Below are 23,487 nucleotides of genomic sequence, written 5' to 3'. Positions count from 1 at the left end.
ATTCTATTGTATAATGAGGAAAAATTGGAAACAGCTCTCTAAACTAAAATTAAACTAAAAAGACAGGTTAAGTAGAAAATGGCATATAGCATCTTCATGGAATACCCTGCAGCCACAAAAGTCTAAATATGAACAACTTGAGACACTGTTCATAATAAAGGGAAAAATCAGGTTACAAAACTGTATACTGCAATCCAAAATTTTCTTAAATATAGATATGTATGGATCACATAGAGAAATGTGAATTCTAGTTACCTTTGAGAGAGATGATTATAAGGGACTTAGTTTCTTTTTCAACTGCTCTCTGCTTTCAAACATTTTCCATCATCAACATGCATTATTAAATTTTTTTTTTTTTTAAGATTTTATTTATTTGCGAGAGAGAGAATGAGAGACAGAGAGCATGAGAGGGAGGAGGGTCAGAGGGAGAAGCAGACTCCCTGCTGAGCAGGGAGCCCGATGTGGGACTCGATCCCGGGACTCCAGGATCACGACCTGAGCCGAAGGCAGTCGCTTAACCAACTGAGCCACCCAGGCGCCCATCAACATGCATTATTAAGAAAAACCATATAGGGGCGCCTGGGTGGCTCAGCCATATAAGTATCCAACTCTTGATTTCAGCTCAGGTTATGATCTCAGGATCATGAGATGGAGCCCCTGCTTAAGATTCTCTCTCCCTCTCCCTCTGCTCCTCCCCCCTCCTAACCCCTGTTGCGTGTGTGCGTGCAAAGGCTCTCTCAAAAAAATAAATAAATAAAAATCAAAGTTCATGAAAATTGAGAGGTGGTATAATGGAGTGGTGGTTCTGAGTACATCTCACTGTGGTTCAACCCTGGGCAGGTTGATGAACTTCCCCGTGCCTCAGTTTCCTCATTGGTAGAAACCTGGCGGCATTAGGTTGTGAGTGCTGGGTTGATGTACATCAGGTGCTTAGGTGGTGCCTGGCTCATCCTGAACTGCTTAATACTTGTTAGCTCTCCTTATGTTCATCTGTATTGAAGTTGATCTGTATTTTGTGTATTTAAATACAAAACTGACTTATTCTCTAATCTGAACTCCATTGTGTCCCTGCACCCAGGAAGCTGGCTAAACCGAAAGCATCCTGTTCCATAGGATCACAGTGTGTCACTGCTCATCTGGTTTCCTGGAATTTTCGTCTTCCCTCTCTTCAAGTCACGCTTACCTTCAAGGCTCTGTTTAAATGCCCTGTCTTCTGTGGGGCCATGCATGATTTTCCTGGTGGAACTCATCTTCTTTCTTTTTAACTCTCAGCCTCCTTCATTTGTACCTCTTTTATGACACACTAAAGTTTTATTTGGCATTATACCCATCTTGCATATTATTTAGCAGCCTTATTGGGTTGTAGGCCTGTGAGGACCTAGCCTCAGTCTGATTCATTGGGTGTTGTACACAGTACAGGCTCAATAAATATGTATCGACTAAATTAGTGATGGAAGGCTACGGAATGTTCTATTACCTTGAAGCATGCAGTCGTAGGCTTTCCTATCTCTCCTTCCTAAAGCATCCCAGAAGCCCAGGGGCTCGGATCCTTCGTCACACTCGTGTATTGTCACTTTGCTGCTACTATGCAGTCCTGCTTCCAGGGGACATCTGCACGGAGAAAATCCAGTAGGTTTTTTTTATAAGCCCTGGACGTGTTGGCAGTACAAAATTATTCAAGACTAAATCTACAGACCGGTTCACCATCTCTCTTCTACTTTCTAACTAAAACAGTTCTCACTAATGAATGAAAACGTGCTCTGTGGTTTATGAGTGTGTGTGTGTGGGGGGCGGGGCAATGAGAGGGACTGGCTTGGCCCTTAGAGAAGAATGTACGATTACATATAAAATGTAATGAAAGTGATATACATTTTTATATATAACATACATACTTACTATTCCTTGTCCTCTCCTGCTAGAACATAAGCTTCACGGGGACGGAGACTTGGGTTTGTTCACTAGCCAAGTCCCTGGTCCCTAAATCTGGGCTTGGCACCAAGTACGTGCTCAATCATACCTGCTGAGTGAATGAGTGAATGAGTTCATTGTTTTTTCTCAGTGGTCCAAGGGGAAAAGCTGATGGACCAGGGATGCCTTTGACTAGCTCAGTGAAGGTCAGTTATCACTCCTCCCCGCTCCCTAGCGCACAGAACAGGGTCTGGAGAGGAGACGCTTGGCTTCCCAGCTGGCTGCCCATGGCAAGGGCCCTGGCCTGCGTGCTCTCCTTAGCGCTGGCTATGCAAACGGTCCCGAGGGAACTCTGTCCCCACCGCACTGCCCTGGGGCCCAGAGGACGGATTGGACCAAATGATACTTCGGTGGCATATTGTGGCCCTGGAAACTTTTCACTTTTACTGTTCAGATGTTACCACAGTCCTCCCGGGGTCTCAGCCTGAGGAAGCGCTAGGCGTCCCCCAAAAGCCGGGGCGACGCTGGGCTCTGGCTGGCTGTCTACGGGGCCTGCTGGGCGTGGGCTGCAGCCCCTTCTAGACGGTGACTGCGCAGGACAACCCACTCCCTTGCAGGCTTTCTCTTCCTGCTTCAGTTTTCCCTCTCCCCCTGTGGCCCTTGAGTACTGCCCCGGCACTGGGTGCTTCCTTGGGGAGCTGCCCGAGTGTGGGGGCCTGCCTGGGACAGGAACCAACCCCAGCCCCTGCTGTGCTGCGCCCCAGAACCGGCCCAGGCAGGCCGACCACTCCCTGGCAGGTGGCTGCCTTGGAGAATGCAGAAACACGGTCGTCCTCTGAAAAGGGGGCATCTCCTAGTCGGACACGGTTGGTTGGTGGTCTCCCCAGCTCTTCTTCAGCTCAATGCTTTCTAACTTTCCACGGCTCTGGCAGAACTAAAACTCTGACCCCTGAAAGATATTTGAAATTTGCTCTCTTTAAATGACTAAGGACTCCAGGCTTTTCGTTCAAAAGACGAACTGTACCTACAAAGAAACTAAAGCACTTGTTGGGGTCATTTCCCTTGCTCCTCACTCCACCTTTTATGGAGGCAGGTAAATCCTCAGAAAGTGGGGGAAGCCCTCACATCAGCAGTTTTATGGGAGATGTGTGTCACACCCACTTGGAACGTGAGAGGCGGCTGACGAGGTTCATAACTACCCCCTGCTGAAGTCACTTTAAGTACACCAGGGTTTCTATGGGCTTCTACTGGGTATCCTTCCCGCCTTAGCCTGTGTCCCACAGGGAAGCCCCTTCTGGAGAGGCGCCCACGCACAACACTCACTGTTCTTTGATTTTATTTGCTGCAGTCCTTCCAACCTCCTTCGTGTGGGCTTGGGCTTTGCATCCGTGCCACAGGTAAATGAGGGCTTTATTTACGTTGAGGACAACCATGGAAGTCCTGGACCTCAGGCTACTACAGTGACAGGCCACTTCCAGCAAATTTCCTTCCACGGGCACTTCTCCTCGCACACAGTACAGCCTCCACTCGCCTGCAGGGGGCACCAGCGGCACAGAGTTAGGCCCGGTGCTGCCCCCAGAGCTGCCCTCCGTCGGCAGTCACCAGCCAGCACCACCACCCAGCCCGGCCCAGCCTGGGGCGGGCAGCAGCTAGCTTACTGCCGGCCCAGAAAGCACATCCTTTTGAAGTTAGAAGCAGGTTCATGATGTAGAAAGACCATTTTTACAAATTTATAAATACCCAGGTAAATCCTGTAACAGGCATATTTTAAGAGGCTCTGACGCTAAGCACTTTTTTTTTTTTTGGATGCTGGCCCCCCAAAATCTCATAATTTATAATGGACGACCCACTGAATTGTTTCCCTCTTAAGAAGAGACTGAGTCACTGAGAGGATTCAGTTTAAGGTGGAGTCATCTGTCAGCCTCCTGCATGCAAAGTCCTATCCTGAAGTAAATTCCACAGGACTGGGGTTGGCGGGGGGGGGCGCTATGAGCTCCCCATACAGCTGCTTTGTAAGGCAAACGTTAGGAGGCTTTCAGGGCTAAAGACACACCTATATAAAAGGAGATTTACTTTAACCCCTCTTGTGTATAAAAATATCTTCCAGGAGAGGGGAAAAAACCAAATTCCAATAGTAAAGTGACTTACTTTGCGCATTTTCTTCTTCCTCTTCCCGTCTCCCGGAGTGCACCACCATGCCCCCCTGGAAACACTGCAGAAAGCAGGGGGGCTCCTTTCCCTGCAGAACCTGGACCTTTCAACGTAAACACATTCAAATAAGTAACATGTACTGGGTTTTCAGAGTCTTCAAAATAATACATATCTATGGTAAAAAAAACCTGGAAAATATCAAGAAGTGCACACAAAAGCCAGTGATAATACTATTATCTCAAGATAACCACCATAAAAATTCCAGGGCCTAGCTTTCCTTTCCAAGTATTTTTCAGGTATATGTCTTTCCCAGGCAAAAATAGGATTGCTGTTTTATGTTACTTTATACTGATTTTCTTCACGTGATGTATTTCGGTCACCAAAGGCTCTTGAAACATGAATTTTGACATTTCAGTGGTATTCCATGGTATAGATGTAACATGACTGATTTAAACACATTTTCAACAAAGTCTGCCTCTTGGCAAGGAGAACAGCTGATCACTTAGTAATTCTGGGGGAAAGAACAGTCTCTTTTGCAACCATGCCCAGAGTCCACTCACAGCGCCATGGGCCTGCCGACCACGGCCTCGCCCTCGCCTGTGAACCACTGTGTCCCAGCAGGTGGTAGCTGCTCATAAACTGTGTGGGCTGACTCCACTCACTCTCACTCCAGCTAGACATTTTCCTTTAACAAGGAAACTGTTGACTGAGCCCGGCAGTCCAGGCACACCAAAAGGTAGGAAGCATTTCCCACCAAGTGTTAACTTAACCAAGCTCAGGGCCCATTCTGCATAATTAAGTGCCATTTTGTGGCAGTGTTTTATAGGTCTGGAGTGTTCTTACATCTGTTGGCTTGACCAAAAAAAAAAAAAAAAAATGCAATGCTCAAACTAGAGAGGTTAAGACTCAAAATTCTAAGGGGGATTTTGAAGGCATGATTAAAACATGGCCTTTACAAAAATTAAAAAGGCAGTTGAAATGACCCACAATTAAGAAAAAATTAAAATGCAGTGGTCTCTAACTATTATTTACAATTATTATATGGTCTACAGTAGGAAATATATATTTTTTAGGGAAGAGGAGCAGCTCTTAGAAGGCTAAAAGTGAGTGCTGATCTATTCTGGAGAAAATTCACCTGTTCTCTCCCCTGGTGCTATTGTTAACTACTCATCCGAGGTCATGAAGATATTTGCACATGGCATCATGTTCTCCCCAAAACCCCACAGTCAACTCTTAATTACTAAAGGGTGGGACCCGAGGCAAAGATAATCCGAACATCAAAAAGTACTGTTTACAAAGCTTTGGCACTGGCATTAAACAGGCCCTGCGGTTACAGTGGTGGGGAAGACCAGCGCGCACTGTCTCTTTCATGCTTGCAGGGAAAGACAGAAAATAAGTAAGTAAACACAACATATTCAAAGTAAACAAAATGACAACTTGATTATGTAGTTTTAAGTAGTGGTAAGAATGGTAAGTGCTATAAAACTGAGTAACAGGACAGAGAATAGGAAGGGATTTGGATAAAATACGTGACATTTGAACAGCTATCTGAATCTTGAGGTTGAAAGTTACTGTGGATACAGAGGAACTTGTGGGAATGGGAAATTGTGCAAAGGCCCTGGGGTAGAGGGAAAGAGGTCTGAGCAGTGGCAAAGAAGCCTAGAGTAGCCCCGGCCATGGTGCAAGACAGAGGGCTGGGGGGTGCAGTGGGAGCGGCGTGCAGGGCCTGCCACGAAGGTGGAGGCGTACCACCAGGAAAACACTGGGACTGCGGTCCAAGTGTGCTGGAGAACAAGGGAATGACATGATCTGACAGGATCCAGAAAAAAAGCACCCAGGCTGCTGTGAGGGATGCAGATGATGGGAATCCTAATTTTTATGTTAATCTCTGATATTTCCCTAGGACAGATTTGTGTAAGTGGAAAAAGTGATCAGAGTTTATGAGGATTTTTAAGGTTCTTGAGCCAAACTGCTTTTCAGGATGGCTGTTTCAAGCTATCCTTCTCAATGGAAGCATCCTGCTAAAAATCCTCACCAGCCTCAGACCCATTCTTTATAAAACCTCCAGCAGTTTTAGAAGTGGAAAATAGCATCTCTTTGTTTTATTTACCATTCCTTGAGTATTAGTTAAGTGGAAACTTAAAAAAAAGAAAAAAAACCAAACCACTCACTGGCACTTTGTACTTGATTTGTAGATTTACTATTTGCAGATACAACATCTCCTTTAAGAGCACATGACTCCCGGCCAGGCGGTGGGGAGGTGGGAGTGGAGGCCCAGCCTGGAATCTGGGGAAGCCAGCCAGGACTAAGCATCACTTGCATGATGCGGTCTTTGTTCACTGGACTGGCTCTTCAGGGGACCCGGCCCCAACCCCGGGGGCTCTGCAGGAAGGCCAAGTCTCTCCTCCCCTGGGGCAGCCACTTCCCAGGACTTACCTGGGCACCCCTCTCCTCATCCAGCTCCACCGTCATCAGAGCCGACGTGCCCTTCTCACTCACGGTCGACTGCCGGCCTTGCCAGAAGAAGTAGACACACTTCTCTTTGCCAGCCACCCGTACTGAGTGCTCTCCCTTTTGTCGACTTCCCACTGCAAACACAAAGAACCCACAAGGGCGGAGTAATCAGAAGAAATAGCTTTTGGGCCTGGGGCTGAGGAGAAAAACCATCTTTCTTCCCGTTAACTGACCCCGAGCCTCCAAATTGAAGAAAAAATGATCTCGCCTTCTTGATACCCTGAGAAAAACACCTGTCATCCTACAGGAAGGCAGCAGATCTCTCCAAGTATGTGACAGAGAAAAACGGTGGCTGCTGGAGCAGGACTCCCAAAGACACAAATGCATTTTCCGTATCACGCCATTTTTTTGGGCAAAAGATTAGCTGGTAGAGAAAAGATATTGAGAACAACAGCTGGGCCAGCTTTAAGCACAAAGGGAAAAACTTAGTCTGTGAAAACGATTCTAATAAAAAAAAAAACAAAACGAAACAAAAAACCACTCTGAAGTTTCCAAATTCTGTCAGAAATGGAAGAGATCTATTGCTGACGTATCACTTTCATAAACAAATCTGGGATTTCAATCCTATCTGTCCCCAGGACGGCAGCCAGGTTGGAGGGACTCGGTCAACCTTAGCAGCACCCAGGACACAGATCTCACTGAAGAGCAGGCGCGGAATGTTCACCGGTCAAGGGGTCATCTTAAAAAGGCCGTATTTTAGACCTCGCCTCGCTACTTTTAGGGTATATACCGCACTCCAGACTCCGCTCATTCATTCATTCAGCAGATAGTCCCCGAGCACCTACAGTGTGCCGGGGACTCTTTCCGATATCAGGATAAGCCAGATGGACTGCTCCCCTGCTCTCATTCAACCAACAGATGAGCAAGACAGTCTCAGATAGTCCCAAGTGCTCTGAGGAAGACAGACAGGGGGACGTGACCTGGGGCAGGGTGAGTACCGATGGGATTCCCTGTTGAGGGAAGGCCTCTCTGAGGAGGTGACCGATGACAAGAGGACAGGACCTGCAGGCAGACCCTTCTGGAATGAATGAGGTCAGGAGACTAAGCTGTTACCTCAGATGCCGCCTGGGTGGTCCCAGAAAGTGGTGGTCAACAAGGGGAGAAAACAGGCGGTTATAAACCCCAACCCCCCTCCCCCCCCACTTATTGAAAATTAAAGATGATAACTGGATTCTCTGGTTCTATATGAACTCAGTTTTTCTCAGCTCCAATCCCATTTACAACATCACAGCTGTCTTGAGGTTTGAAGGTAAGAAGAAAGCTCATTTATTTTAAGTTCTTAGGAGGCCAGGGCCATATTTATTTGATTTTTTTGGCCCTTTAGCAAAGCACTCTATAAACAGTTTTCATAAACGATTATAATACTTCTTACAGCACTTTGCCTAAGCACAACCTTCAGTGCCGTCTTTTGTGGACCTGAACTGGTCAAGTTCATGTATTTTTAAGTGGACGAGATGAAAGAGAAACAAACCATCAATGAATAGGTCAGGCATATTCACAATTAGTTTGGAAGCCACTCCTTTGAAATTTCTGCTACTTTAGATAGGAACAAAAGTTTGCCTTTGATTAGCAAACCCCACTCTTCAAAGTAGTGAAGATTAGTCCTGTCAGCTGGGGAGAGATATGCTTAAAACAGGTCACAGAAGTTGATACATATCTTGAAATTTGTTAGCACTTAAATACATTGTGTAAGTATATATTCAGGTTTCAATAATAACCAATGTTTTACCACCTACCATCCTAATGTGGACTTCAGTATCTACATCTAAAATAGAAATATTTTCTTAAAATATTTCATAATAGTTTTCAGTATTTTTCCTTGGAATTCTCGTCAGTATACCCAAATTTAATCCTACACACAACTTAATTCTTATTCCATTTATTTTTAATTTTAGCAAAGATTCAGCTTTCATCAGTAAGACATTACGGACTGTAACCTTTATAGACTTGATCAGATGGCTAATTTAAAGTGTTGATGTCTCGTGCCTCAAAATACTTTCCAGAATCAGTTTGTGACCAGTAGCTGTGTTTAGGAGTAACAGAAGACACGAAGAACGTAAAGAACTGCTCCTGGTCAGGTGGTCTTGCAGCAGAATCCCATTTACTGCTCACCGACTCACGGCAGCTCGAGCATGTATCATGCTCCGGAGCTGCCTGGCTCTGTTACTGGGGCAGGATCCAACCTGCCAAGGCCTTCCGTCTCCCTTCCCTGGAGTGCACGGTTCACTCCCCAAGGAGTTTCTCTGTGCGCCTGTGCAGGCTGCCTGGTGTCTGCCAGGAGGATGACTGTCCTCTCTCTACAGCCAATGGTTTCTGCTGACCCTGTCCCGGAAGAGCTTCCCGAGCTCCAAGTTCAGTCCTGTTTGCAGGTACGGCCCTTGAGGGGTACGAGTGATGAGGGGCTGGACCGCAGTGGCCAAGGGGCCACTGTTCATGCCACTGGGCTATGCTTCTCTGCTCCCAGAGGGACCGTCTGGAAATCTGAATGCTCCCTGCTCTAACTTAATGCTCTGCAGCTGGACTTCTTCAGAGTTGTAACTTAGCTCATAAAGAAGCTGCTGGAGCTGGCTGTGAGATGTGCATTGTGTTTACAGAAAGTATTTGCCTGGGCGAAATCATTATTTCTTAGGGGCCTCCAAGAGAATAGTCTCTGAAGGCCTCAGAAATCTTGGATTCATGTGATTCACAGTGATTTTGCTTGTGTTGCTTAGGACATCAGTGACGATTATTTCTGTGTCAGGCACATGCTAAACATTGTACGTACTAGATTATAATAATCTGTAAACATGAGAGACGATGGACTCTGAAAAACAAACTGAGAGTTTTAGAGGGGAGGGGGGTGGGGGGATGGGTTAGCCCGGTGATGGCTATTAAAGAGGGCACGTTCTGCATGGAGCACTGGGTGTTATACGAAAACAGTGAATCATGGAACACTACATCAAAAACTAATGATGTAATGTGTGGTGACTAACATCATGTAATAAAATAAAATAAAAAAAAAAAGATTATAATAATCTGTGAGCTGGGTATCATCTCTGTTTTCTAGGTGAGAACACCGAAGTTCAGACAGGCTAATTCACTTTACCCACCTTGCAGAGCTGGTATGTAGGGCCTGAGAGAAGATGCAGGCTGTATGGCCCCGGGGCCTGTGGCCTTTCCTCCAAGCCCTAGGGCCTCCTTAGGAATGGGAAGGGGGCTGTCAGTGTCCTAATCTGCTCTCTACTCGCCGTGTGACTTTGGGCGAGGGCCCTACTGAGAAATCAGCTGAATGACACGGTACATCCCGGGGTGCCTCGGGGAGGCACTCAAGGACAGTGTGCAGCAAAGCCCCCAGTGCTGTGCCTCGTGGGCCGTGGGCCGGGTGGGCCTCCAGGCCGGGGCACCCCCCGACAGCCCTGGGTGCAGCCTCCGATCCACTGGCGCCAGCAGAGCCCGCCTTGGGGAACCCAGCTGTCCTCCCGCGGCATGACGTCGCTGCTTCACCCACACCTGCCTTATTGGCATTTATGCTATATGCTTCCTGAAGGCAGGGCCGGATGGATTTACCTACTCCCTAAAGTAAGTGTCTTATGCCCAGAAGACAGATTAGGTGCTCAGTAAATGCCGCCAGGTGATTAACAGACTTACTTTTGATCAATTAGGAAAGAAATCAACTGGTTTTGAGTCTGCGGGCGTCTGATCAGCAGACCACGGCCTCCACTGCCTGGGGCCCCGGGGCAGCCACAGCTGGTCAGCAAAGAGGCTGTCTGAGAGGTGAATAAACTCCCAGGGACTGAATCTCTCGAAATCACAAGGTTGCGACAAACTCCTAAATGGCGGGGCTGAGGGACACTGCTGAGAACTGGCTACTTCTGGGCAGGGAAAAGGGGTTCTCCCTCCAAAGTCCACTGGCTCTCCTCCCTCACTATCTCTCGTGCAAAGCACACAACTGAGTGTTTTGCTTGAGTATTTCACCGACAGGAACCACGAGCAGTTTGACTATGTATTTATTCTACCCGATCCACAGAGCGTGTTAATGCTCCCAGCCTCAGAGGAAACAGCTTCTTTTATTTTTCATAAATCTTTTGTGCGTTACCACACCATTTGGTTGCAGTTCTAAGTCATCCAGATAGGCTTCACTTAAGACTTTCATTTAAGCAGTAGACAGCCACATGGCAAATGTCATTTGGAGGCAAATCATCACTTTCCCAGAGAACCTCTGGGGACGGGGCAGGGGAGGGAGTGGGGGGAGCAGAGAAACCTTAACTTCTCTAAGGAAACATGACATTCATTAGCAATGCTAGCTCATCAGGATCCATCTTTAAGGTTGACTAAGTGGTTCTCAAAGCGAAGGACCAGATTGGCGCGCTGTCCCCACGGCTGAGGGTAAGGCAGCGCGCACGGGGAAGGGGCTCTAAGACGTGCTCCCTCCCCGGCCCGCGTCTGCGTGAAGAAAACGGAAGTGCTCACTGACCTGCGGTGCTCACCATGTACTTCCACTTGACTACATAGGCGTCTCCCTCGTGGAACTGCCCGATGCTCTGTTTGGGAAGCCTGCTGTAGTCAAATTCGAGGATGTGCCAGACATCCACCGAGACACTGGCAACCTCAAACTGCCTCCTGTCGTCCCCTTCCACCAGGCCGTAGCCGCGACCCACGTTCACCCCGTCCAGCACCGTGCCTGTTGTCGCCTGGGGCACCACCACCATCCGCGCCACATCATACGGCTTGGCTTCGGCCCTAGGATCATCCTACAAGGGAACGTAGAGTGTTGGTTCAGGGGCCTGTTCCTACAGCCATTTCTTGTCATACTCACTGCTGTTTCAGAAAGTCAGGCTTTCCAGCTCTGTCCCGGCATTTCACTGCATTTCGGGGAAAGACTACGGAGGCCTGAATAGCCCCCGTGACAGCGAATGGGTCGCCTGTAAACCCGGAGGCACAGGCAGGGCTACTTCACCTCGGGAAGGTAGAATATAACTGGAAACCCGTTTGCTGTCTCCCAGTAAACCCCGGGAAGGCTTTTAAGCTTCAAGGCCTCTGTTGTCGGGACCTCAACCAAGGCCTGAGGTTTAAGACTTGATTCCCAAAAATACCTTTTGCTGAGCAAGTTCGCTGGCGCTCTTGTCATTAGGTCTCTTCAGTTCAGTCCAATCGAGAAATTTCTCTTTGAACAAAATAGTCTCATTGTGTTCTGTAAGTCTCCCGAATATTGCCCAATCAGGTCGCCCCTGTCCTTTTCTGAAAGGGTGAGTGGGTGGGGGAGGAGACAGGAAAAGAACCGAGATTAAGCCATGCGAAAACAAAGGAAAGGAATCGAAAACAGACACCCGTGGCTACTGAAAACAACTCAGAATACATTAGTGGTATAGAGAATGAGTGGTTCGTGTTGTCGGATGAGTGATATTTTAGTATTTCAGCCTGATGCCTAGCAAGGCTTTGTGTGCATGGAGTTGATGTGCCTGAATGGGATGTGAATCCCGTCTGGACTGGACTTTTCTTTCTTTCTAGCAAATTTTTGTATCTGGGATCCTCTGGGGGTGGTATACTAGACCGGGAGCTAGGAGAAGGCAGGAGCCACATGTACATCGTCCTCGCCTGCTCCATGCAGTCAGAGTCCCCTGCAGGTGCTCACCACGTGTCTGTCACTTTAATGGGTAGATGGGAGGGAGGCAGAGCTAACCCTGAATTCTCTATTAAGTCCTGTTACAGCGAAGCTCTCTGGTGTCCAGGAACAGATGAAATTCTCCTCTGTTACTAAAATGAGCATACTTCCATAGATCATAAAGAGAATATCTGCATATTTATTTCCAGGCCACCAGACATGACAGTGGGCCGGGGGAGGGGGAGCACAAAGGCACAGAAAGGTAAGTGGCACAGCCCAACCCGGAGGCCTGGTCCCGCCTCAGGATCTCAGAACTTGAAACTGTTCCTAACACTGGTAACTCAGAAACAGGCAGAGTCGAGGAAATGGTGGCTGAAGAGGGTTCGTGCGGGTATTGCTCATCCTTCCAAATCAATCTTTGGTTGTGAATGGAGCCTGGGATGCTGAGCAGCGCTCACTGGGCCCTGCTGTGTTCTGTGCTCCATCACTTCCTGTTTCATCAGGACTACGGTTCTGACGTCACAGCTAGGGCACATCAAGGGGGCTGCCTGTTCCTGGGGAGACTGCCGGGGTGAAGCACGGTACACAAACACTTCCACCTCGTACTCTTCCAGGACTCTGGGAACCAAGTACCAGCCACTCTGGGGAATTCAGGACTCCCTTGCAAGGCTGGGGTCTTTCACGGCAAATGTCTGAATGACCATTGTTTATATAAATTTTACTCTGCAGACTTGCTAGGATGTCTATCGGAGGAGACTTGCTTTCAGCTTTAGACAATGATCTTTTACGGTGGAAGCCAAGCAAGCATGAGAGGCAGTGGGTTGTGGGGTGAGCCGGCGAACGTCTTCCTTCAGGCCGACTTCCATGTTTGAACTGGGCTAAGTCTGGACACCTCAGTGCTTCAGCCCCTCATCTGGTAGGAAAGGCTCAGTGCTTAATCTTGGCTGCCCCTTAGGAGGAGCCCTGAGGAGGCTCTTAAGACCCCCAACACATAAGCCCCACCCCACACGAATCGAGACTACATTGCTGGAGCTGGCGCTGGGGCTGGGCCTGGTATGTGCATTTTTTTTTAAAGCTTCTCAGGTAATTCTGATCTGCGACATGGTGAGAACCAATGGGTTAGGCGCTCACTCATCTACTCCCAGTAGGAAATACTAAAATTACAATCATTGTTTCAATACAGTATCCTCCCTCTCACTCCCTGCCCCCCGAAAGGCACAGACATCACCTACTGCCAAATAAATGGCAAATCCTGGAATTCAAGAGCTATACTGAGAAGGTGTGAAATTAGAAGGAAATATGTTGCTTTTGCACCTTCAGATCAATGGCGGAATTCCAGGTCCTGGGAAGCTTCTCAGATCAGCATGTAATTTGTTTCAACAATTGCTACTCATCTGCCAGGACAGCACCTGGAATGCCGCAGGTGGGAACAATTTGTTCACCTCAAGGAAGGAGACTGAACACAGCGTCCAAAAGATGACAGCATCCATAGTCCCGCATCAGTTAGGCAAAAGCTAAGGAAGTGTTCTTTCTGTGAACATTCAGGCTACTGCCTGCAGTCAGTGATGAAAAGGAAACCCTACGAAGAGTGACAGTAGGGGAGCGTGGTGGGGACTCGGGCCCGCTGAGGGAATCTGCACGCGCTCTTCCACACCATCGGCACGTGACGGGAATACCTGGGAATAAGCGGATTGCATTCTCCAGGATCCAATGGGTTGATGTCACAGTTCTCGTAGTCAAAGGTTCCGTTCCATAAGTGCTTTGCCAGCTGAAAAGCTATTTTCCGTTGTGCCAATGTGACTTCTTTTCCATGCCACACGTACACTTCACTACCAAAGTCAAACACCAGTACCTGGGAAGACGGCAGGGAAGAACAGGTCAACGTCAAGGTCCTGCTCCGGTTGAATGAGGGTGTGTACTGACCGAGTGGGATGGGTGTGACCGCTGGCGAGGCCCTGCCACACTAGCCTCTGCCCTGTGGCCCTCATTTCCCTCTTGTCCTGAACTCGCAAACCCCGTGGCGAGTTGTTTAACTGTGTCTTCCTACCTGCCTTCTTTCCTTTCTTTCTCCCTGTCTCCCTCCTTTGTTCTTTCATTCACTGAGCATATACAGAGGCCACTTCTTAAATGCCAGGCCCCGAGGACCAGGGAGGTGGTCGCCCCTCCGTACAGTTCCAGCACCCTCCAGGGCACAGACCATACCGTACTTGCATTTACAGGACTTTACTATGGGTTTGCTGAGTGGATACGTGAATGTAATGCTATTTCTTATTTCCATGCCTGTGGTTTATTCGACTCTTTCCTCTTACACTAATTTCTTCCTTCATGTCAAGCAATCCAAATCCTACTCAACTCCCAACTAGGCTCAACCGCACCTTCTCTTTAAAATTACTCCTGATTATTTCTTTTCTGTGTTTTCTATTATTTCGTTTTTCCATTTAATTGCCCATGCATGTCATACAATCCACCTTGCTTTGGATGGCATTCTTTCTAATACTCCTCTATCCAATGAAATTTAAGGTTCGTTTATTCTTTTCCACTTTTTCACAACATGTATAAAATACAGAATGGTAATGACAATGTATGTATTTAGCAATCATTTACCGGTGTGAGAGAAAAAAGCAAATTTGGCAAACCCAAATTATATAAACATGCATCTATTATTCCTGAAACTTAAGGACTGAAAAAACTTTATTTAATGTTTATAGAAAAATCAAGAGATAGGGCTAAGGACTATTTACATTTTATTCTCTGGTTATACTGACATATGTACTTGACACATAGCACAGCATAAGTTTAAGGTATAAGGCATAATGACTTGATTTATATATATATATTGCAAAATGATTACTACAATTTAGTTGACATCCATCACCTCATACAGATATGAAAAGAAAAAAAAAATACAACAAAAATACAAAAAAAAAGAAAAAATTACATTTTGCCTAAAACAGAAAAGCCTGACACATGCCTCCTCTGAGCAATATTCTGAATTCTATCCTTGTATTTAAGATGGAGTGATGGTTTGAATTCACAAGTAAATATACTTTAAAAATAGGTCACTGTTCAAGACCAGGCAGGACCACTGGCCAGCATTTCTCGGGCACTTTAGACCGATTTTATTGGGCAGCCCCGTGCAAAGTGCTCTCTTGGCGAGGGTGGCCCCCACACACTGTACCTCTTTTGACTGCAGAAGGGAGCACTTGGGAGTCTTCCCCCAGTACTCGTCATCAGGGACAAGTTTGTCATCCACCAGACGATAAATGCAGTTTGTTTCAATTATGGCAGCTTCGTAAAGTTCGTCTTCTTTTGGGTCTCCAGCAGCTTTGGGATGAGAACAACAAGACAGTATGACATTTTACCCTGAAAGGTGGCCGGTTTAGAAGAATGAAGTAGGGAGTAAGAAAAGTCTCACGATTCTCTGAAATAACTCTTACACTGGTAGCTGTTTTGCCCGCCCAGAAGCTTCCAGAAGTCTTTGGCCGCATGAGTGTGTGTATTAATTCCTTCTTCAAGAGTTTGGACATAAGTAGCTCTACAACCAAGTTCCCTCTTTGTCTGAATTAAACTTGCGAGTTCTGAGGCCTGGAGAAAGGGAGGAGGAGCACAATTAGCTAGGCAGACAAGCCTGTGGTGAGGCAGAGTGGCACATACTGAAGTCGGAGGGGAAAAATGGCGGGTCTGCAAGGGAGACCATGTGACCACAGGGGCTGCAGGCCCTAGTTCTTGGGTATTTTCAGCAAGGTCAGGAGAATGGAACTCAAGGACCACGGGTATAATTCTCTACAGCAACAGCTCTTTATTTTCAAATTCAATAGATCACTTGTGAAGTTTTGGAGAAATACCCATTCTCTGGGCTTCTGCCCATGAGATTCTCATTCAATAAGCCTATAGCAGCATTTCATGGGTACCTGGGATAAATGGCTTTGAAGTGATGTGCCAGTTCCTTTTTCACACAGGGGTGAGAATAGGACTTAAAAACTGACGAGATAGGTCATAATCCTTCTAAAACATCCCACGCACGCACGCACCTAATGAATGCTTGTTTGAGAGACATTCAGCAAAAGAAATACTGCCTCTCCCTCCTCACTTGAATCAAACATTTGGCATCTGAGAAGCCTTGTAAAGATCTAACAACTGGTAGAACTTTCTATTGCTGTGTAAAGGAGATGCTTAACTGAACAATTTTTATTTTTCAGATACCAACCTTCGCCTTTTCTATGACATTTGCAAACTCTCCTACCCACACGAAGCAGTAATGGGGAGAGAGCAGGAGGAAGCAGTCCCCACTGTTGAGTGACGAAGCTCGAGGTTCAACCAGTCTGGTCTGCACGTGTCTTCTTCCTGTAAGGCAGGAGGCAAAGCGTCACCACCTTCCCAGAGAGGGGAACTCTCCAAGCCGCAGGAAGGACCAGGAAGCAGCCCTGCTCCAGACTCCTGCAATTCTAAAGATTCTCATCTGCCGATACCGGCTCCATGATGCAGAGTGGTAGAAGGGGGTTTCTGGTGACAGCCATCTAGATTACTCTCCCTTGTTAGTGCTTTCCTAAATGTCACCATGCGTCTTAGGACCACCACTGGAGTCCTTTTATAGCACATGTGTGGATTAATTAGGTTCCCTCCTCCAGGAAAGTTAGCAGACGTGCTCCTTTCCCCCTTTCAACTCCTCTCCTGGTCCCTTTCTCTGCGCTCAGCCCACCTCCTGCGTTCCATAGCCCCTGCTAGCCACACCGCAGGTGAGGGCATGCCTTCCCACAGCATCTTCTTCCTGGGGGTTTGCACGCTAAACCCAGGGCAGTCTTGGAGTCAGCTTGGAGGGAAGCACTGCTTTGTCCTGCTTTCCACACCTTCTCCTAAATGACTGTTGATTTAGGCCTTTCCACAGTCACACTGATAGTGTCATCTCGGGGTCAGAACTCGGAAATAGACGTTGGGTGTCTATGCTCATCACTAGTCCGAATGCACTAAAAAGGCCAGTGGTCATGCAGAAACACATGGGACACCCTCCGTGAAGCATGCAGCCTCCTCTTGCTGAGTACTCTAGAGGCAGCTAAGTCTTTCCTCATAGCTCACGGCCTCTTTGGTCGTCTCCCTTGCTATTGACAGAGGGGGTGCTAGAGTGGAAATCTAGGTCGGCTTCACTTGCCTCTGCTTTCCCTGGATTCCTTCTCCAAGAACTTGCATCTCTGCCTCTGGCCCACACTGACCTTGCTCACCTAAGCGAGGAGCGAGTGAAGAAGCCCCCATGAAGACTTTGGGGGCATCTGGAACTGCATGACAGCATGGTGGCAGGGCTCAGGGGACAAGGGGAGGCGGCAGCAGAAGCTGAGCTTCTGGAATGGGGAAGACCTGGATGAAAATCCGGCTCTGCCACTCAACAGCTGCTGTGACCTCAGGCACGTCACTAAGCTCTCCAAGCCTCACTGGGCGGCACATCTCCCACCTCATGGGATTTGTGAAGCTTACGTGACAGGAGGTAGCGCAGCGCCCAGCCTACAGTAGGTTCCCTCCCCCTTATAGTCAGACCTCCTGGTGTTACCAGACTCAAACCCCTGATCCATATGTGATTCCTCTCCGCGGCTCCTAAATACCTTTAATCTGTAACAGCATCAGCTTCTTGTAGGGCACCGCGCTATTGTTGGAATTCTGTTCGGTCAGGTTGACGCTCCGCAGGCTGATGTTGCTGAAGTTTTCTTTACTGGCTAAACCTGCCAGAGTGACTTCTGAGAAGTTGGAGTTGGAGGACACTGGGAGGGTTGAATAAAGAAACAATGGTGGGGGGCAAGATGGGCAGGTGAAATGACAACGTTTACAATCAGAGATTCATCATCGACTAGCTTTTTCTTAGAAAGTCAATCCTGAGGGGGAGAATATGCTCAGGTTTGGTTGACAATGCAGCCCAATGCTGAGCCACTGTACTCAGGATTTAACTCTGTACTGAAAGTATCAGCTGCTTGTGGACACATGTCACACCTCACCTTGCAGGGGGACAAGAATCGAGGGACAGTGTGGACCAGCTATTTTGGTATAAAATCAAGAGCTGGACACACGTGTTGCAATTCCACTGAAAGCTGATATAATTCCTAACAATGTTTAGATGTTAATGCAAACGCACTCACAAGGAAGACTATGAGAGGTCTTTCAATAAAAGTCTTTATACGTAGAAAAGCAGGCACTGTTGTAGGGATGTGGTTAGTCCTAATCTTTTTCCTGGAGGCAAAGTGATCAACTAGATAATCTTGAGGTCTTCTGCTCTCAGAATTAAGACTGTTGTTAACAAGATGCTGGGTTTTCCATGTACACCAACAAATGTGTACATGTCAATCATCACAAAGCCATCCCCAGGCCCCCAAAAGCGGAGGCAGAGGAAAAATACCTAAAATTTGTGCCAATAAGCCTTTATTTCTTCAACTGATTGTTTTTAAAAAATGTCTGTGCTAGAGAGAAATTCAGAAAATTATTTTGCTGGGATTAGGGTCTTTACGCTACTTGACAATTCATATGGCACAGAAGTTTTGAAATATATTTTCTTAGTCAATCAGTTATAATGAAAAGACTCAACTACTTCATGTAAATGTTATATTTCTAAGAAAAACCTTCGGAAGTAGGTTTCTGAGTGCTAAAGGAAAATACAAATTATAGCAAGACTATTCAAGCTGGCAAATGGTGTATGCCCTAATTACCTCCATCAAGAAAACCACTGTTACAGAACAAGGGAACCCCACCTTTTCAGGTTGAGGAGAGCAGAGCAGCTTAGCCTGAAATGGGACACAGAGCACAGAGCTACCTCCTCACTCCTATTCACCACCTCTACCCCAAGGCCCCAACGCTACCCAGTCCACATCCCCAATTCCGAGGCTCCTGAGGCTCCTGTTAAATGCAATTTGGAAAGCATTGGTTTATGCATTAACTAATAATATGAAAATCTAGGGTTAGGAAAAGCAGTAATTTGGGACATTTTCTCATGAGAGATCACACGATTTGCTCTCGAACAAGATTAAGTGGGGAATTACTGTGTTTGGGCTCTACAGAGCTGAAAATGGTTTGAACTACAAAGCTGAGAAGCATCCTTCTCCTCCAATCTCTTGAAAGAAAACTCAGCAAAACAGGATAATTTAAATTAACAAAGTGAATAGATGCTCCACGCTCTAAGAATTTCTGTGAAAAGCCTTTCCATTCCAGGCGGGTGTGCACGTGTGTGTGCAAACTTACTCATTTTTATTTGATGAGTGTCTTTTGAACACATGATTGGCCTTAGCAAGACAGAAAAGATGATTAAAATCACCTAATCACCAGACCCCAACACAGAGGCGGGGTGGTGGTGGTTTCATATACTCACTCTTTTCTACTTTCATCCGCTTCGACTCCATGAAGGCAACGTTTAATCTCTGCTCCGTGTATTCTTGAAGGAGATCTTCTCTGGCTGCCAGCATTTTCAAGGGATTTTTGGAAGCCTGAACCCGACGCTTGGGCCTCACTGCGCGCTTGTGCTCGGCCACAGAGGAGGTCAACCTGGGGAGCAAAGTGGAGTTGTAGTCTTGGTCTGCATAGCCTCCACGCCTGCTTTATTTGGGGGTCTCTGACCTGAAATAACAGTCTCTACAATTTTATTTCCTGATTTCGTTGTAAGTCTTACAGTTCCTCCTCCTGCCTGCCACTCCCTGACATGGAGACAAAGAATCTTGGAGATGGGGGATTCAGGCCCATTTAGTCTAAGATCCCAGAGGCTCCCCACCCCCCACACCACACCCTGTGTTTTCTGCTTGGAGGGGCATCTGGTGCCACATGGGACAGCTCATTCTACTACTGGATAGCTCTGCAGGGTAGGAAGTTCTTCCTCACCCTTATCACACCCATGAACTCCTCCTACTTCTCCTGTTGGAATATTACACACGTCTACTTCTTCTGTCCCTGGGGAGCGCTTCAAGAATTTACAGCCAGTCATTGCTTCTCGATTTCTCTTTCCTCCAGACTAAACGTTCTTTTTACACAACTGGTTTTCAGTTTCCTTAGGAACTCCCCCACAACTAGCCTCCTCTCAACCCTTTGCACCTTTCTGAAAAGTAACCACTGCTTTGAAGAATATATTGAAATAAAATAGGTCCAAGAAGCCAACTATAACTTCATACACGGACACAACTCTCTGGGGGCAGACCAGACATGGGGATGTAGGCGATCCAGTCACATGGTTTCCTGACAGATTCCACTCCTGCTCTCAATTTCCAACTGCATGGCCTCTGTGCTATTATATATAATATGGTCCTCTGTGTGAGAGTGTGTTTATAAACATAGATATAGCTCTATAGATATAACGATTTAAGCAATGACATTTGGGTTGGGAGAAGATGAGAAATGGTTAAATGCCTGTGTATGCAAATACACCAAATTTCATTTAAAGGCGGGAAATGGCAAACTGTTCATTTTTTAAGATAGAAAATTGAGAAAAACTGAAAAAAACGAGAAATATGCAAAAAATGTATTTGGAGCAGCTTACAGAAAAATGTATGATGACCCCACAGTCTTCTGGAAGAGACAAATGTGGTCCGTAGCTGGGGGCGTAGCCTGCCCAGCGTATACTGTCCCTGGCTTCTGGTAAGAAAACCTCGACACTGGCTCTGGGGCATCCAGAGACCAGCTCTGGCCAATCAGCACCTTCTATCCCCTTGGCTACAGTGATTGTTTTAGGGCTGGGCTCGGGCCCTAGAAAATCAAGCCTGGAACTTGGGCTGGAGGGAACTGTGAGAAGAGAAGCTGCCGGTGCTGGAGTGGCCGAGGAGGTAGCTGAAACACCCACAGCTGGGGTGGCCATTGTCCGCCACCTGGTCACAGCTTGGCTGCAGCAAAGCAGCCCAAAGGAAAACCGGCAAGAGAAGAGAACTCATTCTGAGGAGCCCCTGGAACCTAGTTCACACCTTCACTTTTCAGTGAGTGAACCTATAAATCGCTCCACACCTCTCTTTTGCCGAAGTCCGTTTGACTTGGATTTCTTTCTGGCACCTGCAACTGAAGGAATCCTAAAACCATAATTGCTTTCCTGAGGTGGTTTAGTCATGACCCTGGGTAAAGAGCGACCCTTGGTCATCACTGAGAAGGCTCTCAGATCTATTCATTTCATGAATTATTGTAAGTTAAGTAACACGCTTTATTGATTTTCTAGTTTGTTGTAGGAGTTTGAGCCCATGTGATCCAAATATTTTTCAAAGTTACGAGTAAGAGTTCAACATGTCAAATGAAAGACAGTATAGAGACCTCTCGCTAAATTTATGTTCATCTAAAAATCTGCAAAACAATATTCAGTTATGCGAACAATCCAGTGACATTACTTTTATGGACCAGGGCAAACATCCGTGGCACACGCTGTGTTCACCGACCTTCTGCCCCAGCGCACATCTGTCCTGGAGCGCACGTGTTTTATCTACCTCACGTGTCTGGCTCTAGAGAATAATCATGTGTCTGTAAGGAAGGTCTATGACAGAAGGCGGTGACAGCGAGAGAAGATCCTTGTAGAGGTACCGTGTGAAGGCTGACGAAGGAACCAGCCATTCTCAGTGGTGAAAGATGGAAACTGAAATAACTCACTTAGGGGCATAAGGATCGAAAATGACATCGAAATCCTCGTCCAGCTCCACGGGGCTTCGAGGCACAGTGTCATCCATGCTGCGGTAAAATCTGGCAAAGGTCTCGTCATCGTCCAGCTTCATCACCTCTTTCACAGATTTACCAGTGACCGTGAGTACAGTCTCCTGCATCCCACCAACTACCAACAGACGAAGAGAATACATGACATCAGATTTGTGTCCAAACACGACCCCCCCAACTACACAATATCTTCAAATTTATTTCCCCCTACAGTCCAGAAGTGGAGAGAACATGACAGTGAGGCCCAGGGTCCCATGAATGCTTCCTGGGCCTTCCTTGACTTCTCCCGGAAGGACTGCCCATCTTCAAAAAGCTTGCACCACGCAGGTGGTAGGAGAGGAGGCCATGAAAGCCCACCGAGCATTTCTGAACTACTGGAGGCGGAAATGGCCTCAGCCTCATTCTAGATCAGAAATCGGTAAAAACTTTTTCTAGAAAGGGTTACATAGTAAACACCGTAGGCTGTGCTTGGGAGGCTATATGGCCTGTGTGGCAAGCGCTCACCCCTGCTACTGTGAGCATGACCTCGTTCCAAACAAACTTCATTAACGAAAACAGGTGGAGAGCTGGATTAGTTTCCTGACCCGCTGAGCTAGATCACTGTTCCATATATGCAATGAGCTTCGAGTTGTTTGAATTCCTTGCCTTGCCAGTTTCGTTATATTACACTTTCATGTTCCTGGTATAAAGCAGTCGTCTACATTATCCCCAACCTATTAGGAGGTCACTGTCAACAGTAGCGACTCCCAGTGCTTAGTATTTGATTGGTTTCAAGTACTGGACATTTTTTTTTAAAGATTTATTTATTTATTTTGAGAGAGAAAGAGAGAGCATGCATGCAAGTGGGGGGTAAGGGCAGAGAGAGAGGGAGAGAATCCTCAAGCAGACTCTGCACTGAGCACGAAGCCTGATGTCAGGGCTCAATCTCATGACCATAAGATCATGACCTGAGCCGAAATCAAGAGTCTGAGCCACCCAAGCACCTCTCAAGTACTGCGCATTTTTATTAAGAGATGACGCTAGTTCTGCATATTATTCCTTTACTTTGTATACTTCATGGACTTTTGTACTGAAATATTTATTTCAACATTTATTCAGAAATCACTTGCAATACATCATCTGCTACCTTATTAGAAACTGACAGATAGGGGTGCCTGGGTGGCTCAGGTCTTGATCTCGGGGTCCTGGGATTGAGCCCTGCGTCGGGCTCCCTGCTCAGTGGGGACCCTGCTTCTCCCTCTCCCTCTGCCCCCTGGCTCATGCTCTCTCTCTCACTCTCTATCTCAAATAAATAAATAAATAAAATCTTAAAAGAAAAAGAAACTGACATATACAATTTTAAATTTCATCGGGTGCGAGATCACATCGATTTTGTGTAATACCTGCTTTCAAGTATAAAAGCAAAATTGCTGTGTTCTCAGTCCTGATTGGGTGACATCCCAGGGACTAAGACTCAAGAACCAACCTTACTGGAGGTCCCCAGTCTAGTACAGTATGAAGTGCATCAGACCTGGGTAATCCAATCATTCCTGACTTCCTTTTTAAAATGATAACAAAGGTAATGCTTTCACTATAAATCGGTGAAGTCAAATAGAAAGAAGACAATTTAATGGAGAAAAAGCAATCAGAATTGTGATTTAGAGACTTTTGAGAGAGAAGCAGGGTTTTCTTTTTAGGTTTCTTTAGCTCCTCAT

At 46.8% G+C, this 23,487-nt stretch overlaps 1 protein-coding gene across 5 annotated transcripts in view; it reads right to left on the bottom strand.

The window, feature by feature from the left end:
• The window catches only part of SVIL (supervillin), a 226,376-nt gene that overhangs the window by 6,825 nt on the left and 196,064 nt on the right, over positions 1-23,487 (bottom strand). For all 5 annotated transcript variants that reach the window (XM_032395877.1, XM_032395875.1, XM_032395876.1 and 2 more), the window contains 13 exons: positions 21,734-21,911; positions 19,494-19,666; positions 17,746-17,901; positions 16,362-16,498; positions 15,592-15,739; positions 15,333-15,478; positions 13,831-14,006; positions 11,646-11,790; positions 11,027-11,303; positions 6,496-6,647; positions 4,057-4,162; positions 3,232-3,439; positions 1,478-1,611 (listed from right to left, as the gene is read on the bottom strand). In XM_032395877.1, coding sequence (XP_032251768.1) covers positions 1,478-1,611; positions 3,232-3,439; positions 4,057-4,162; positions 6,496-6,647; positions 11,027-11,303; positions 11,646-11,790; positions 13,831-14,006; positions 15,333-15,478; positions 15,592-15,739; positions 16,362-16,498; positions 17,746-17,901; positions 19,494-19,666; positions 21,734-21,911 — 2,136 coding nt within the window. The remainder of the gene's footprint in view (positions 1-1,477; positions 1,612-3,231; positions 3,440-4,056; positions 4,163-6,495; positions 6,648-11,026; positions 11,304-11,645; positions 11,791-13,830; positions 14,007-15,332; positions 15,479-15,591; positions 15,740-16,361; positions 16,499-17,745; positions 17,902-19,493; positions 19,667-21,733; positions 21,912-23,487) is intronic.

This window comes from Phoca vitulina, unplaced genomic scaffold (assembly GCF_004348235.1).
Source record: "Phoca vitulina isolate PV1807 unplaced genomic scaffold, GSC_HSeal_1.0 scaffold88, whole genome shotgun sequence".
Classification (NCBI taxonomy): domain Eukaryota; kingdom Metazoa; phylum Chordata; class Mammalia; order Carnivora; family Phocidae; genus Phoca; species Phoca vitulina.
The sequence above is the reverse complement of the archived record's forward strand: the minus strand, read 5'-3'. Positions and strand labels throughout refer to the sequence as shown.